Source organism: Chroicocephalus ridibundus, chromosome 2 (assembly GCF_963924245.1).
Source record: "Chroicocephalus ridibundus chromosome 2, bChrRid1.1, whole genome shotgun sequence".
In the NCBI taxonomy this organism is placed as follows: domain Eukaryota; kingdom Metazoa; phylum Chordata; class Aves; order Charadriiformes; family Laridae; genus Chroicocephalus; species Chroicocephalus ridibundus.
In genome coordinates this window covers 33,617,478-33,631,831 of record NC_086285.1, presented here as the reverse complement: position 1 = coordinate 33,631,831, position 14,354 = coordinate 33,617,478, and the positions used below count along the sequence as shown (strand labels likewise).

The 14,354-nt window shown below is 38.2% G+C and overlaps 1 protein-coding gene across 3 annotated transcripts in view; it reads right to left on the bottom strand.

Annotated features, from left to right (window-relative positions):
• Positions 1-14,354, bottom strand: part of HDAC9 (histone deacetylase 9) — a 487,213-nt gene that overhangs the window by 406,740 nt on the left and 66,119 nt on the right. Inside the window, exon 1 of one of the 3 annotated variants that reach the window (XM_063324964.1) lies at positions 3,371-3,435. The exons of the other annotated variants lie outside the window; for them this stretch is intronic. Within the exon in view, the coding sequence (XP_063181034.1) occupies positions 3,371-3,407 (37 nt within the window). The 5' untranslated portion in view covers positions 3,408-3,435. Of the gene's footprint in view, positions 1-3,370; positions 3,436-14,354 lie in introns of those variants that run through there. 3 annotated transcript variants of the gene reach the window in all.

The window sequence follows — 14,354 nt, the reverse complement described above, 5'->3', positions numbered from 1 at the left end:
AGTTAGCTTCATTTCTTCCACATGCCTCCAGAAACATCTACATAGATAGTGCAATATTAAAGACCTCCCCTCATCATTCCTCCTTCTGACCTCCTCCCACCCTACAGAAGTATTACACGATCAGGTTTTAGAAACATTATTTAAAATATCCTAGGTACCCTCCCACTCAGAGCAGTGGTCATATACAGTATGCTGACTTGCCTTACGTTTAATGTATTAAAAGAAAAAACAGTAACTGAAGACTACTTTGAGTGCTACCTATTTGCTAGTCAGAAGTTTGATTTTAAGACCTGACCTGCCTTTTTGTAACATTGCTTATTTTGTCTATGTTATGGCTACAGAAACGGTACTGTTTTAAACTGGAAAAATGTATTTGGGAGGGGGTGGCGGGTCTGCAGCAACCTTTTCCCTAACATCAACACCCCATAGCACAGAAATGGCACAGAAAAAGTCACCCTGGAATTACGTTACATTTGTTTGCACACCCTTTTGCTTACAACTAACTGCAAGAGAAAAAAAAATGAACTAGAGGAGGAAAACTGTCTAACAGCAAGCTGTACTTGGCGACAGATCTCACTAAAGTAGGTTTCTTGGTTTGAAAGAATTCCTCCCCGCCCAATATTCAGAATCCAATAAAGCTGATTAATTTCAGTGATAGTCAATTGAACAGTAAGTCTACACTTGTTACAACTATTAACACCACAAATTTTGGAATGGATAATGTAGCAATTGCTTTGAGATGAAATACTGTATTTCTAAGGCCAAAAAGAGATGGCTTCAGGAATAGCACTAAGCGTATCTGGGTGCTAGAGAGAAGACAAAAAAGAATTGATAATTCAATACTTTAAAAATTAAACAACAGGTTCCCCATACTATTTGGTTAAAATGATATATTTTTAAAACAATCACTTTTTGCCTCCCATTTTGTGACAAATTTGGTACTAATGCTTAAAAAAATTTTCCTCTGCACATAGAAGAGCAGAAAACTTATTTTTAGCCTGGTTTCCTAAGGAAATGAAACTTATCCGTTAGGCCCTCATCACAATAACTTTTGAATTCATAGAATGATTTCTGCCAGCTCTGACAGGGTGTAAAACATGTTATTTTCCAAAAAATGGCAGCTGGGAGAGGAAAGAGATTTTAACTAGCGCTCCCGCTGTGGTGTTGCCTTTGCTAGGCATCAGGGAGAACACCTGGGAGCTTCTCCCGGAGTCTCGGAGAGGAGGCTGCTCCTTGTAGGTGTGTTGCTCGGGGGTCTAGGCGGAGGCAGGGGGAAAGGATAAGGCTGGTTGTGTTTCATTGGCTTGTTTGCTTTAATGAAAGCTGGGATGATCATACATTTGCATAATTCCAGTTCAGTTGCAAATGAAAATAGCATTGACCAAATCCCTCACTCACATATATCTTGTCACAGGTCCACCAAAACTTTTAAGAACAGAAGATCCAGCATCAGACACTGCAATGCAGCAAAGACTGAAGTGGTGAAATTTGTTGGTGACATGAATGAGGGAAAAATTTGAAGAATTCCAGGAGGATCTCCTGCAGCTGGAGAACTTGGTAAAAGAATAATAATAAACTTTGGTGTAAAGAAGCAGAGGACCATATTAAGGGTTAAGATATCTGCTAAACAAGCGTATTTTTTTTGTCACTTCAGTAAGAACAAATTACTTGCTAATTACCTTCATGTTGCTCCAATGAGGGATATGGATGGCCTCAGAAAGCAACACATTCTGCAGCTATTATTATTCTGTAACTTATTCACTACTGTTAGATTATAATTTTTTTTCCTTATGGTACTTACTGGGTGTTTTCCTTGATGGCTCTCCAAATAAAGATAAATTATGTGAAAGCCTTTTCATTACAGTACACCCGTATTTTGGGCAAGAGTGGCTGGCAAGCACAAGATGTCTCCTAGCTGAACCTTCCATGGTCTACCATGTTTTCTTGTGTGAGGTTCAAATGGAATTACTTCTACCGTTTTTCAGTATGAAAATATAAATAAAACTATAGTAATTTCAAAACCTTGTTTTTATCAACCTCATCTAACTCATGAAACATTTGGCTTAATATTTTTGTCTTTCAAAAGCAAATATCCAAATACGAGCAGAAAACATAGAAGTCACTTTGCAAATACATTTTGTAGAAACTATTAAGTATCAATGTGAATAGACAGCTTGCAATAAAATAAAAGGAATTAAGGTGTTGATATAATGTCTTGAATGAAGAGCCTAAAACGTACTGTCAACTTTTTAATGATGCCTTCCCTAGGAAAAGCACCCATTACTGGGGTTTTTTGTTTTGTTTTTTTTTGGTGAGGTTTTTTGTTTGGTTGGTTGGTTTGGTTTGTGTTTGGGGTTTTCTTTGCTAGGAAAAGTATCATTAAAAAGCTGTTGATACAGTTCAAGTACAGCTATTAAGTAAAGAAATATATTGAGAAAAGAAGTTAGCACATCCCACTAGATGAACAATGCTATAAAATAGATTCTGAACTGATGTGCCCTTCCCTAGTATTTGGGTATATTTAGCAACATCTCAGACACATTCTTGATAAGACAAAAAGAAATAGCTATAACAGCTGAAACCCCTATTACAACTTTTGGCTGCATACTAAGAATCCAATCTAACTCCCATTCAGACCAGTAAAAACAGGCTAGAACCTTCTATTGTACTACTGCTGAGACACCAGGACTGAACTTCATACAGACTTTATGGTTGATTGACAGGTTTTTTGAGCACAGCAAACGTAAAACCAGCTTATTTTAGCCTTAACTACGCATCCATTGTAAGACTACTTCGCTTCAAGTTATCTAGAGTATTTAGAAGTGAAACTACTGAAGAGTATTTGCTTGTTTATTTAGCTTATTATCTAGGATTTTGAATTATAATAATTATTACTAACAGGACCTGCAACAGAAACCATGAAACAAGAATTTTCCAATGATCAAACAGTAATAGCAACCAACATAGATGGCTTCAGCTTGTGAAGGACAGCACAGCATAAGATACAATACTTGTGAGAGACATGGAAGTTCATTTTTTAACTCATTCAAAAAACATAAATTAAACCACCTTTCAGACCTTATGGGTTTGTATTTTTTATTTTTTTTTTCAACTGTTATTACTATTTTGGTAGTTAGCTTGTAATTTGTCAAGGGAGTATACACTTCTGACCCTCCATGAAGTTTATTGCCAAGGCAGGAATGTAATAGATTTGTTTACTAGAAACAACACATAGGGTTTTTTGTTTTTTGGTTTTTTTTTTTAAACTATGAAAAAATAACACAAAGCAGTAAATCTTATTCAAATTTTAATCACTGAGGATCACTTCCAATTCAATTTTCATTTTAGATCTTAAATGAAAGGAACTTACCAGCTAGAGCGTACATGGTCTTGTTTATGTAACTCATGGTGGTTTAGAAAGCTAGCAAGTCCGTTCTGGTATTAAAAGCAACAATGAAGGGAAGTGGTTAGTCAACTAGCTGGTTCTGTTATTCCCTCCCACTTCTTACAGCAGTACCTAACTCTGTGGGCTTATAATTCAGTTTGCCATCCCAGCTCTTCCTTTTGTTTATAAAAAAGCTAATAATAAAAGAAGTACTACACCAGTTTCGCAGGATTGTTACAGTGGTTCAAATCAAATACCTAGAGCCATAAGATGCTAGATACGTCTAAGCAGTAATAATCTGTGCTTACTTGGAGGAAAAAAAAAATAAAAGAACCAAAAATCTACCTAAGAGTAGTTTCTTTTCATTGCTGCTTTGAAATGAAGCTCATAAAATACAAACCATTCTGCATTAGTGAGGATGGAATTAGCTGTATGTATCATTAGTCAAGCTACCTTACAGACTTGACCTAGCTGACTTTGGAGACAATGGACAGGAATTTTTATGCAGGATTTTATACATCTGTACATGAACAGGGGATGCTACCTAACAAAATATTAGTATTTTATAATAACTTCATACATGTGCAAGTGGTGAAGGGTAATGAGAGACAGAAAAGAAATAAAAATTACGTCATTATTTTTTAATTAATATGTTTCATTTTCACCTGAAAGCCACATTTGTTAATGTGTTCTCATAGATGCACTGTATGTTTCTTTGTTTCAGGTAACAATCTGGTTCTCTGGAATTTATTTCAAATTACAGTTTCACTGCTGAGACATGCTTCTTTCTAATACTCGGTGTTTAACACCACATGTAAAAGGAACTCTGAAAGAATTAACACAATCTCAGTGTCCTGATTTAGTAACCTCCTTTAAACACGAAGAACTTCCACTTTTAGCAACAGTATTTGGACATCTCCCTTTATTTTTCTGCATTAAAATAATGTAAAACAGATTAAGAAAAGTTGGCTAAAGCTAAGCAACAGAAATAGCCCAAGTTTATCTTTACATTTGTGGTCTCAATGCTTTCCTTTGGCATTTGTAAAGTACGTCAAAGTTTTACTGCCTAAACAATCCAGGGAGCTGGGTGTTTTGAGTACTTCGGATAAATCATAAACTGCATCAATGTTCAACTTCTCTCCCTACCAAAAACACCCTCACGCCCAAAAACCAACATTTGAGCGAGGCCACAAGGAACTGCACTTTGTGTCCCTCCCTCTGCAACACGTGCACTCGCCCAAACTAGCAGCCTACGGAAGCTCTCTTACCTTTTTGAAAGAATGACCTTGCCACCACCCAGCAGAGACACTGTCGTACTTCACTTCCTCCCACATTTGTTTCTCTCTCCATCACCCAGCAGAGATGCTGTCATACTTCACTTTCTCTCACATTTGTTTCTTTCTTTCTTCCAATGATAAGGATTCCCCATCTACCACAATGGAAAAGCTACATTTTGTGAGAATTTTCACTGTACCCAACAGAAGTCTGTCACGCATACATCACCTTCCTCTTTCATGGCAGGACAAGGGACTGGAGCACCTCTCTGACGAGGAAAGGCTGAGACACCTGAGTCTGCTTAGCCTGGAGGAGAAAAGACTGTGAGGGGATCTCATCAATGCTTACAAATATCTAACGGGCAGGTGTCAAGAGGACGGGGCCAGACTCTTTTCATTGGTGTCTGGGGACAGGACAAGGGGCAACAGGCACAAACTGGAACACAGGAAGTTCCATCTCAACACGAGGAAAAACTTCTTTACTTTGAGGGTGCCAAAGCACTGAACAGACTGCCAGAGAGGTTGTCGAGTCTCCTTCTCTGAAGACATTCCAAACCCGCCTGGATGTGTTCCTGTGCAACCTGCTCTGGGTGAACCTGCTTTGGCAGGGGGGTTGGACTAGATGATCTCCAGAGGTTGCTTCCAACCCCTACGATTCTGTGATTCGGTGACAATTGCAATAGCATCCATAGTAAAGGAAATCAGAAGTTTTCTACTTCATAAGATCATCTAGGCACCCTTACAGTCTCCCCTGGACTTCCAGCTGTGGGTGATCCAGAAATTTCAGCTGTAATGTATCACAGAAAGTTGTTTATAGTAAAACCTGGAACAGAATTCAGTTTAAACAAAGGATAAGACCCTTAGCTAGAGCAGATGTCTACTCCTCTACTGACTTCAGTAGCACCACGCTGATTCAGCCTCATTGACGAAGCATAGGGAAGATGACCTCTTACAGTACTTTCACCTACTCACTAGCCAGCATAATATTCTGTAGCTTTTAGAACCAGACATTAACCCACCCAAGTTAAGTCAAAATAGGTGTTAGGTGGAGAAAACTGAGGAATCACCACATAAGTGCTTACCCACATTGTCATCATCACTACCTTCACGCTTTCAAGATACATTTATTCAAACAAATCAGAGTGTCAAGTGAAACATTCCTATAGACATAAAAGGGGAGCAGTGCTTTATGCATGCTAGCTACATTCCAGAAGAAAAAAAAACTACACTTACTGCCCCCCAAAAAGTACCTCTCAAATTATCTCTAGTTACTAAACAAATTATTATTCAAACTTCCATGAAAAGCTTTCAACATTTTTCCTGAAGATCTACAAATCTGAGATCTCTGGAGCTCATCAGAGAAACAAAGCTGGAGATCCTATCAGTCCTGCGTGTGACTCTCCTCTGTATCTGCTTCTGCCTTTCTACAGATTATGAGACAGCATGAGATAGAGCAGTTATTTCAATAACAAGAACAGAGCTAAATTACTGGTGCTAGGGATTACATCGTATAAAGAGGATACTACCTTCTGTTCTAGAAGGAACAATTTAAAAATCCTTTCAATATTGCTGAAATCTCAGGATTCATTTGTAAAGTGGCTTATCAAGAAATAGTAAACTTTTAAAACTGGTAGCAGATATAGGTTACTGTACTGGACATAGTGCCGGAGCACAAAGCTTTCTTCGTTAGTCACAATACACATAACTAATACGTATGCCACATGGCAAACATGCCAACCACCAGGGCACATCACTCATTTTGCTATAGTTAACTATAGTGTCTACTACTCTACTCATTCTGCTTCTACATGTGCAAACGCTGCTGTGTTTTCTCAGACGTTTCTACTAGGTTAACACCACCGCAGCAGAAAAAGATAGCTATGATGTGCTTCATTTTGAAAGACAAAATGATAAAGTAGGAAAACTTTTGTTTTATATATTAAATATCTATTTTTCTTCCAGCATAACTGTTAACAATGCAATTATCAAGCCAATTTCTAAAAATCATCCTTGCTCTCTTGAGAAATCATTTTAGTTCTCCTTCTTATTTAAAATAAAAACAAATAAAAATATCTGAACTGTTCCAAGCCCCATTTAGACCAGTTGTTATGCATTACTGAAATTCCTTGAGGAAGTGCAACTTTTACAAATTTGGACAGCTTGTTTCATTTCCCTAAGCTGTTTCTTTATAATATTTTTGCCTAAAGGGCGGGGGGGGATAAAAACTGCATAATCTAAAAAAAGGTGTTTGTATGGACAAAAGAGAAATGGTGTCTTTTTAAAATTGACCTTTTATTACTAAAAGTTTTGATCCATACTACGGACTGAAAAATCTCCTAATTAATTCCACAGTGCCAGGGCTGCACATCCCAAAGCGTGTAGCATGTGCTACAGCGTAGCCCTTGGCTAGTCAGAGGACTTTGGTTTTTCTGGGAATTTTTTTTGAATAGCAAACCTTTTCCAGTCTTCTGTTGCCAGAGCCCCACACGGCTGCCTGCTATAGCCCTTCCCAAGGCCGAGAGCTCTTGTCAGAGGAAAGCTTGAGAATTATTCAAGATACCAAGTATCAAGCCCAGGTGTCCTTTTTAGGACCACCTTGAAGTTTCTCTAACAGACAAAGACCCCGAGACCAAATAAGCACTAGATTAAATGAGAACCCTCTTTTTCCTGTTTCAGGTTATGCAAGAGCAAATTTACTTTAGAAATTTACTTTAGAATGTACTCTACTTTCAGAGTCTAGAAGACACATGTGACTTGTGTCTGGATCCCTGTTGGTACGGGGCCCTCGAGCTGTTCCTGGATGGAGTCACTCCAAGAAGGTTCAGCACTGCCTCCTCCATGAACGATAGTCACAAACGAGCATCTCTCTCTGTTCTTACGTTACTCGTATTCCACGGACAGAAAAGAAACCATATTTTGTAGATATTTGTTCTTATATCCTCGACGCTCACTGTGTGGAAAAGACCCTGAGCACGCTGGAACTTTCAAACCTATTTTAGTTCATTTTGCTACATAATGTTTTGTCTTGTGCTCCAGTACCCCAGTTACTCTTGATTATGTGATCTGGGCCATTGTTCACAGTTGAACTTGAGAAAACAGATGACCAAAGCATCATATGGCAAGCTGTCACAAAGGACTGGGCATTTGAAGTGAAACTCTTGAAGTGAGATTTATTATGCATTTTAAAACATACCTTTTTGCAGATTTTCTTACATATACCCATCAAAACACACAGAGATCAGCACCTTATACACAAGACAACTGATAACAACTAATTACAAAAAGCGTAATGATTTTCTATCTAACATGCAGCGGTATTTCATTTGGAAAATGCTTACGCAGTGAAAATCATCAGTCTCATGTCTGTCCACATTTGGTATGAAATGGTAATATCACCTTTTGTAACATTTCTTCCAACGGCTCTGTGTTCTCCATGCTTACACACACGTACTTCATCATACATTCCAGACGCTTCCTTTACTCGCAGTGAGAAAGACGACAAACCAAGCACTAAAGGCTGTTATGATCTCCCTGCTAAAAATGACTGTAGCAGGATGCTAAGAGTGAAAAAACTTTAAACAAGATTAGATCAGACAGGATGAGCTCTTTTGCCCTCTCCCTCCGCACATTTCAGAGTACGCAGCAACTATGGAAAAAAGCCAAAACACTAGCATGTACAAGTCAAACTGGACATAATTTCTCATTGAAGACTATACGTTTCAAACAAGGTCAAAAATACCAAAGTTGTCTTCCAAGACCCTTTTAAAATCTCCTTTAACTTCTAGCTGACATACTGAAAATATCAAAAATGGTAAAAAATGTGTTACAGATTTGGTATATAAAGTACTTGCAGCAGTACTTCAAAAAAACTCAGTGATTTTTTGCATTCACTTGTAGTCGGTTTTAAGATTTCGATTTTTAGCTTACGTATTCCAGATAAACCAGTCCAGTGTTTAAAGAACCTAAAAATAGACCCTCAAAATGTGAGTCAGAAAAATAAAAAAAGAAATATAAAATCCCTGGTCAATTTGAAGAACATTGACCTGGTATAGCTGGAAAAATTTACATTTGCAGAAGGAAAAAATGGTGCAGAGGATAACAGGCTCCAAGTTTGTTATTTCAGTGTGGGTGGGGAGGGAGATAAAGGACAAGTGTTGCTGCATAGATTCTACAACTGATCTTCATCATGTTTTTAACATATGGCATGGATGCACAAAGCTCCAAATGAGGAGCATTTTGGATGGAGCTTTTTTTAAAATCGTAAGAATAAACAAGTGAAATAGAGTACTAGAAGCATCTCTGCAGACGAACACCATATAAAACTCTTTGCTCCCCCTTATGAAAGACAAGTATATTCCACTTTCTCTCCAAAATGGTCAGAGAGCATACTCCAACTGTTGATTTTGGCCAGAACTCAATCCTCAACAGGATTATTCCCAAACTGTCCCAGATTTCACAGCTATAGTGGCTAGCTATACTTTTGTATTCTCCTGCCTTTTTGCCAATAATTTACCTATCATTTAAGTTTCCAGGCTGCATGTGAAATCTGTAGTAGGATGAGTTCCGGACAGGTATCAGCTCTTCCTCTGCATACTTATTTTCACTGGAAATAAAACTGGATACATAACCTGGCCAGGAACTGCAGCACGTACCAATAAGTACCCATGGAACAGATCCTGGATATACAGAAAGATCATTAAATTCACTAGGATTTTTTTTTTTTTTTTAACTTTAGCTTTTATCACTAGAAGACAACTCCGAACACCAAATACACACTTGCACATTAAAGCTTTAAAAGTAGAAACACTATCTTACCTCCTATACTTCCCTTTTTTGGCATGACTTTAGATACAGAGATGACTGCTGGCTCAGAGGAAAGTGACCTCCCTTTTTCAGGGAATTGTAAATGCAAGAGCTAAAGCTACTAAATTTACTTTGTCTCATACTTTCAGCATTACAGAGAAAACACCTGAAAAGAACAGAGGAGAAAAACCCCATAAGGGTTCTTTTTCTGGTCTCTTCTCCTGATTTCTCAATAGTTTTCTATCTCACTTTTGGAACCTTACCTTCTTCCCAGCAATATCACCACAGGTTGTTTACATAGACACTAATCAGACCAGGCTGATTACTCAATGATTAAGAGAGAAGAAGAGAGAGAGAAATAGTGAAAAAATACACAATATTCAGTGATTATATGCCTAATGCTAGCTGAATTCTTCAACCTTCCCTTGGCTTTTTCCTCCTAAACTCTGTGTGTCTCTCCTTTGTCAACATTTCTTCCTCTCCAGAAAGAAAAGTCCTGCATGATCACATAGAATCATAGAATCATAGAATTGTTGAGGTTGGAAGGGACCTTTAAGATCATCGAGTCCAACCTTTAGCCTACCCTGACAAGAGCCACTTCTAAACCATGTCCCTAAGTGCCCCATCTACCCTTTTTTTAAACACCTCCAGAGATGGTGAATCCACCACCTCCCTGGGCAGCCTATTCCAATGTTTAATAACCCTTTCAGTGTAAAAATGTCTCCTAATATCTAATCTAAACCTCCCCTGACGTAACTTGAACCCGTTTCCCCTCGTCCTATCACTTGTCACCAGGGAGAAGAGGTCAGCCCCCATCTCTCTACAACCTCCTTTCAGGTAGTTGTAGAGGGTGATAAGGTCTCCCCTCAGCCTCCTCTTCTCCAGGCTAAACAACCCCAGTTCCCTCAGTCGTTCCTCATAAGGTTTGTCCTCCAGGCCCCTCACCAGCTTTGTAGCCCTTCTCTGGACACGCTCCAACACCTCAATGTCCCTCCTGTAGCGAGGGGCCACATCTTTCTTATAGAAAGCAAGTGACGGCAAGGGGCGTGCAGATTTTCGAAGTGCAAGTAGTTCAGAAAAGAAGAAAAAGATTTACTCACAAATCAAATAACTGATTTTTGCTTTGCCAAGGCTGTCCTAAGGTCTAATATTTTCAAACTGGGACCTCCTGAAAAGTAAAATTTTAACAATGAAGATTTTATTTTACATAATTACTCTTGAAGCTTTCAAAGCTCAGTCAGCTCAGTGAGCTTTACACTGACTATGAGGAGCTTGATGAACAGCACAGCTCTATATGGATTTGATGTGGTAACGCTGTAGGTTCTAGTTATTCCAAATCTAACTGCAGCTTAATCTTCTAATCTCTTGTTCTGCTCATCAGTATGACTTTTACTTATGCCAATCTCTAATTGTTTAAAAAGAAGCTTAAAAAAAGAAAAAAGACGGGAGAAACATTTAAAGGTAGAGATTTTGAGGGACTTGGTGCCAACTTGCACTCTTCATATTTTTGTAAAGAAACTAATCTCTTCCATGAAATAGAGCAACTTCTATGGGGGAAAGTTTTAATCCTCAAAGCAAACAAACTTTGCTATTGTCTGCTGAAGCATGGAGAATTTTGAACAATATTTCACAAGTGATTGTCCTGGAATGCTTTTCCAGTGTCTAAGGACATATACCTAACTACTTTCTCAAGTAACCTGAGAACCTCTTCCAGTGTTGTCTTCATTTTGAATTCTAACAAGAGATAGCTGCATTTGGTTGTCAGTGTCTTTAAATAGTAAGCAAACAGTACGGCTCTGCCATATACCTTTCTTGCAAGAAAAAAAAAAAAAAAGAGCCTGCAATTATCACTGTATGGTACCCTGTGTATCAGTGTGCACTCCAGTATAAAAAGTGACTATTATCTGTACTGTTACAGACTGCAAAACGTGCACCTTTAAGGCAGCACAGCAATTTATCAATGATGGTGCTTCTTTAAATAACTATGCTAGAAGAATAAGCATTAAACAACTTTTAATGGCTGCGTCTGCAGAGGACTTTGTGGCACTAAGCCACAGATCTTTCTCATCTGAAATTTATATTTAGATCTGCAACTTCTTTTATCTGTATACCAATTTCTCATTGTTACAGAACATATGCTCTTCCTCAGAATAACTTGCTATTTTTGTACTATTACTCAGCCACATACTTCCACAAAGCTGCAAGTGTTACTTCAGATAAACTTAGCAGCTTTTTGGCTAGTTTCCATGTTACTTTAATGACAGAAAAAAAGACTACCAAGTGAAGTATGCTCCTGTACCCCCTCCACCAAACTTGAGTTTGCCTTAAGTGAGGGCAACGAAGCCAGTTGTTAATCAGTCCCCAGTGGACTGGCGGGGATGGAGGGGAAGAAAAAGGACACGTTCTTGCACGTTTCCCCTCTGGTAGAAGTCCTTCAGACAGGAATGGTATCATATCCTATCTCGTCGTAACCCATATGATTTTTTTTTTTCTGCTATTGTAAGTGTTTCTGAATGGAAAATAGTAGCAGTCCAAATTGTAAGATTATCTCATTAAAGCGTGGATGAAAGAATGCTAAACATCCACACGATTTAACAACACTCTTCACAAATCCCATAAGCATCTTTCTAAATCTTTTATTTGACACATTCAGCTACAGCAGCTTACAATTTCAAATGTTTTAGATAAATTACCTTTGCCTCACTGATCGCTGTTCAGATGCTACCCAATCTGTGAATTTAACAGCCATACTACATCCTACCTCTTCCAGGACATTTTTGCATCAGCTGTCATCATTAGCACACCAATGCCATTTCCCCCCCTCCAGTCACAAATACGGCTGTGTAAGACACATATTTCAGCACCAAAAAGTCTTCCTTTATCTCTAGAAGGAATTTATTGCAGTCATAGAGATTCATGATTTTTGCTATGTATTTTTTGAAATATAGATACCCCACAAACTTCATATAGAAATAAAGTATTTCAGCATTCTTCTAAAGGAAGTAGCAGCTTGTTTCCCTCAGGATTTGATAAACAAATTGACAATCTCCCTTTCCATTTTGATCATCACAATAGATTCAAATTTGTACAGATATGGAAAAAAATAGGAATTTAGCATGACACCATACTACTAGCTAAAACATGTTTGTCTTCCATTCTAAGTATGCATACATTTCTTACCAACTATATGCTTTTTCTGTCTTACATAACTATTTTTTACCGCATTATGTGGAGTTTAATCATATAAAGAATACGTCCTTATGCAAAAAAATCTCATTTGTTCAATCACATCATTCATACATATTTTACCTAATATCGCTAAAGTCTCTAGAACCAGAAACATATTATACAGGCATATAAGTAGTTTCTTACCTAAAAAAATATATTCTATAACTTAAACCAATTTTGACGCAAGAAATTTACTGAATCCTGATTTTATAATGTTAAGCCTAAAAAGGCCTTGCTAAATTTAGTCACTTTGGGCCAGTGACCTTCCTCTGTAACTCCTCCCTGAGGAAGCTATTAAATCTCTCTCCTGATAGATCTTCAATGTGTTTTGAAGGACTAGCATTTAAAGAACCAGAAAGTTTCCATTAGTTTGGGGATGTTCTGAGAGAAAAACACACTGCTTTCAATAACTGCTTGAAGCTACAGCAAAAAAATGTTTTGGACGCAAGAATTCTGAAAATTGATTGCAAATGAGGTTGCTTCATTGTACAGCGATTGTCTCATAAGCTGGTTGCACAGCTCCAGTCCAGTGGAGCCCTAGTTCATTGGGACATCCAACATGAATAAATATTCTATAAAATTTTCTGAACTTACTTTCCCTTACATGCATCTTATCACTTTTTAATTTCAGTGGGGTTTTAATCTGTTTTCCCTACGGTCCTCAGAGCTGACAATTATTACCCTCAGAAAAGTTATCCTAAGCTATTTGTGATCATACATAAAACTGCCAGGACACACGAGTTGCGAGGAAAGCAACCTGCAGCTGGAGAACACTGAAAGAACTGAGAAGGGGAAAACCATCTTCAACTGCTACAGGCAGAACCAAAAGAGAAGGTCTGACCAGTTCAGGGTGTTAGCCCCACATTTAGCTAAAAGAAATGTAACTCTTCTTTTATAAATATATTACTATTAATTGCCCCATCAACATTAACTACCCTGCAAGCTGCTCTAGCAGAGTTTTCCGTATTTGTTACACAACTCCTGCTAAGGACCATTCCACGTTACACAACTCGGCAAAAAGTCCTAAGGAGGAAGTTGAGGCTGTTGACTGAGAGGCAGGGAGGGGACATCAGTAACATACTGACCTTCTGTTTTCACTTTTCCACATTCTACTGCATTCCATGTGCTACTGGTAAGTAAATTACTCGGCTTATTTAAAACTAGCAGAACAAAAGCAAAAAAGTGTAATTGCCATGCTGGTTTAGTCATTAGAAATCCACCCGTCTCTTACCAAGTTAGCCCCATAGTTCATCTGCTTGGGAGTCAGATAACTGCCTCACAGCACAGCACAGCACAGCAGGGCCACTATCACTTAATCACGATCATTAACCCACCTGCAGCCACACAGACAGGGCTAATCGGGAGTATTCTTTGCCCCTGGGGTATTCTGTACCACTATCTCATGCTGGGAAACTAACACATTCTATTTTCACAGAAGTGTAATATAATCACAAATTGCAAACTAAAGTCAAGTCTACACAAGATGTTTCTGCTGCCATAGTACTGTTGGCTAGCAGAACCATTCTTTTCAATATTAGACTTTAACCGATAGTTAAGAAAAAATTTCTTTAAGATTGTAGCGTCTTTGCTGGGTGTATCCTGATGAAGAAATACTTTACCAACCAAAAGGGAACTCCAACAAAAATCCAGTTATCAGCAAGACA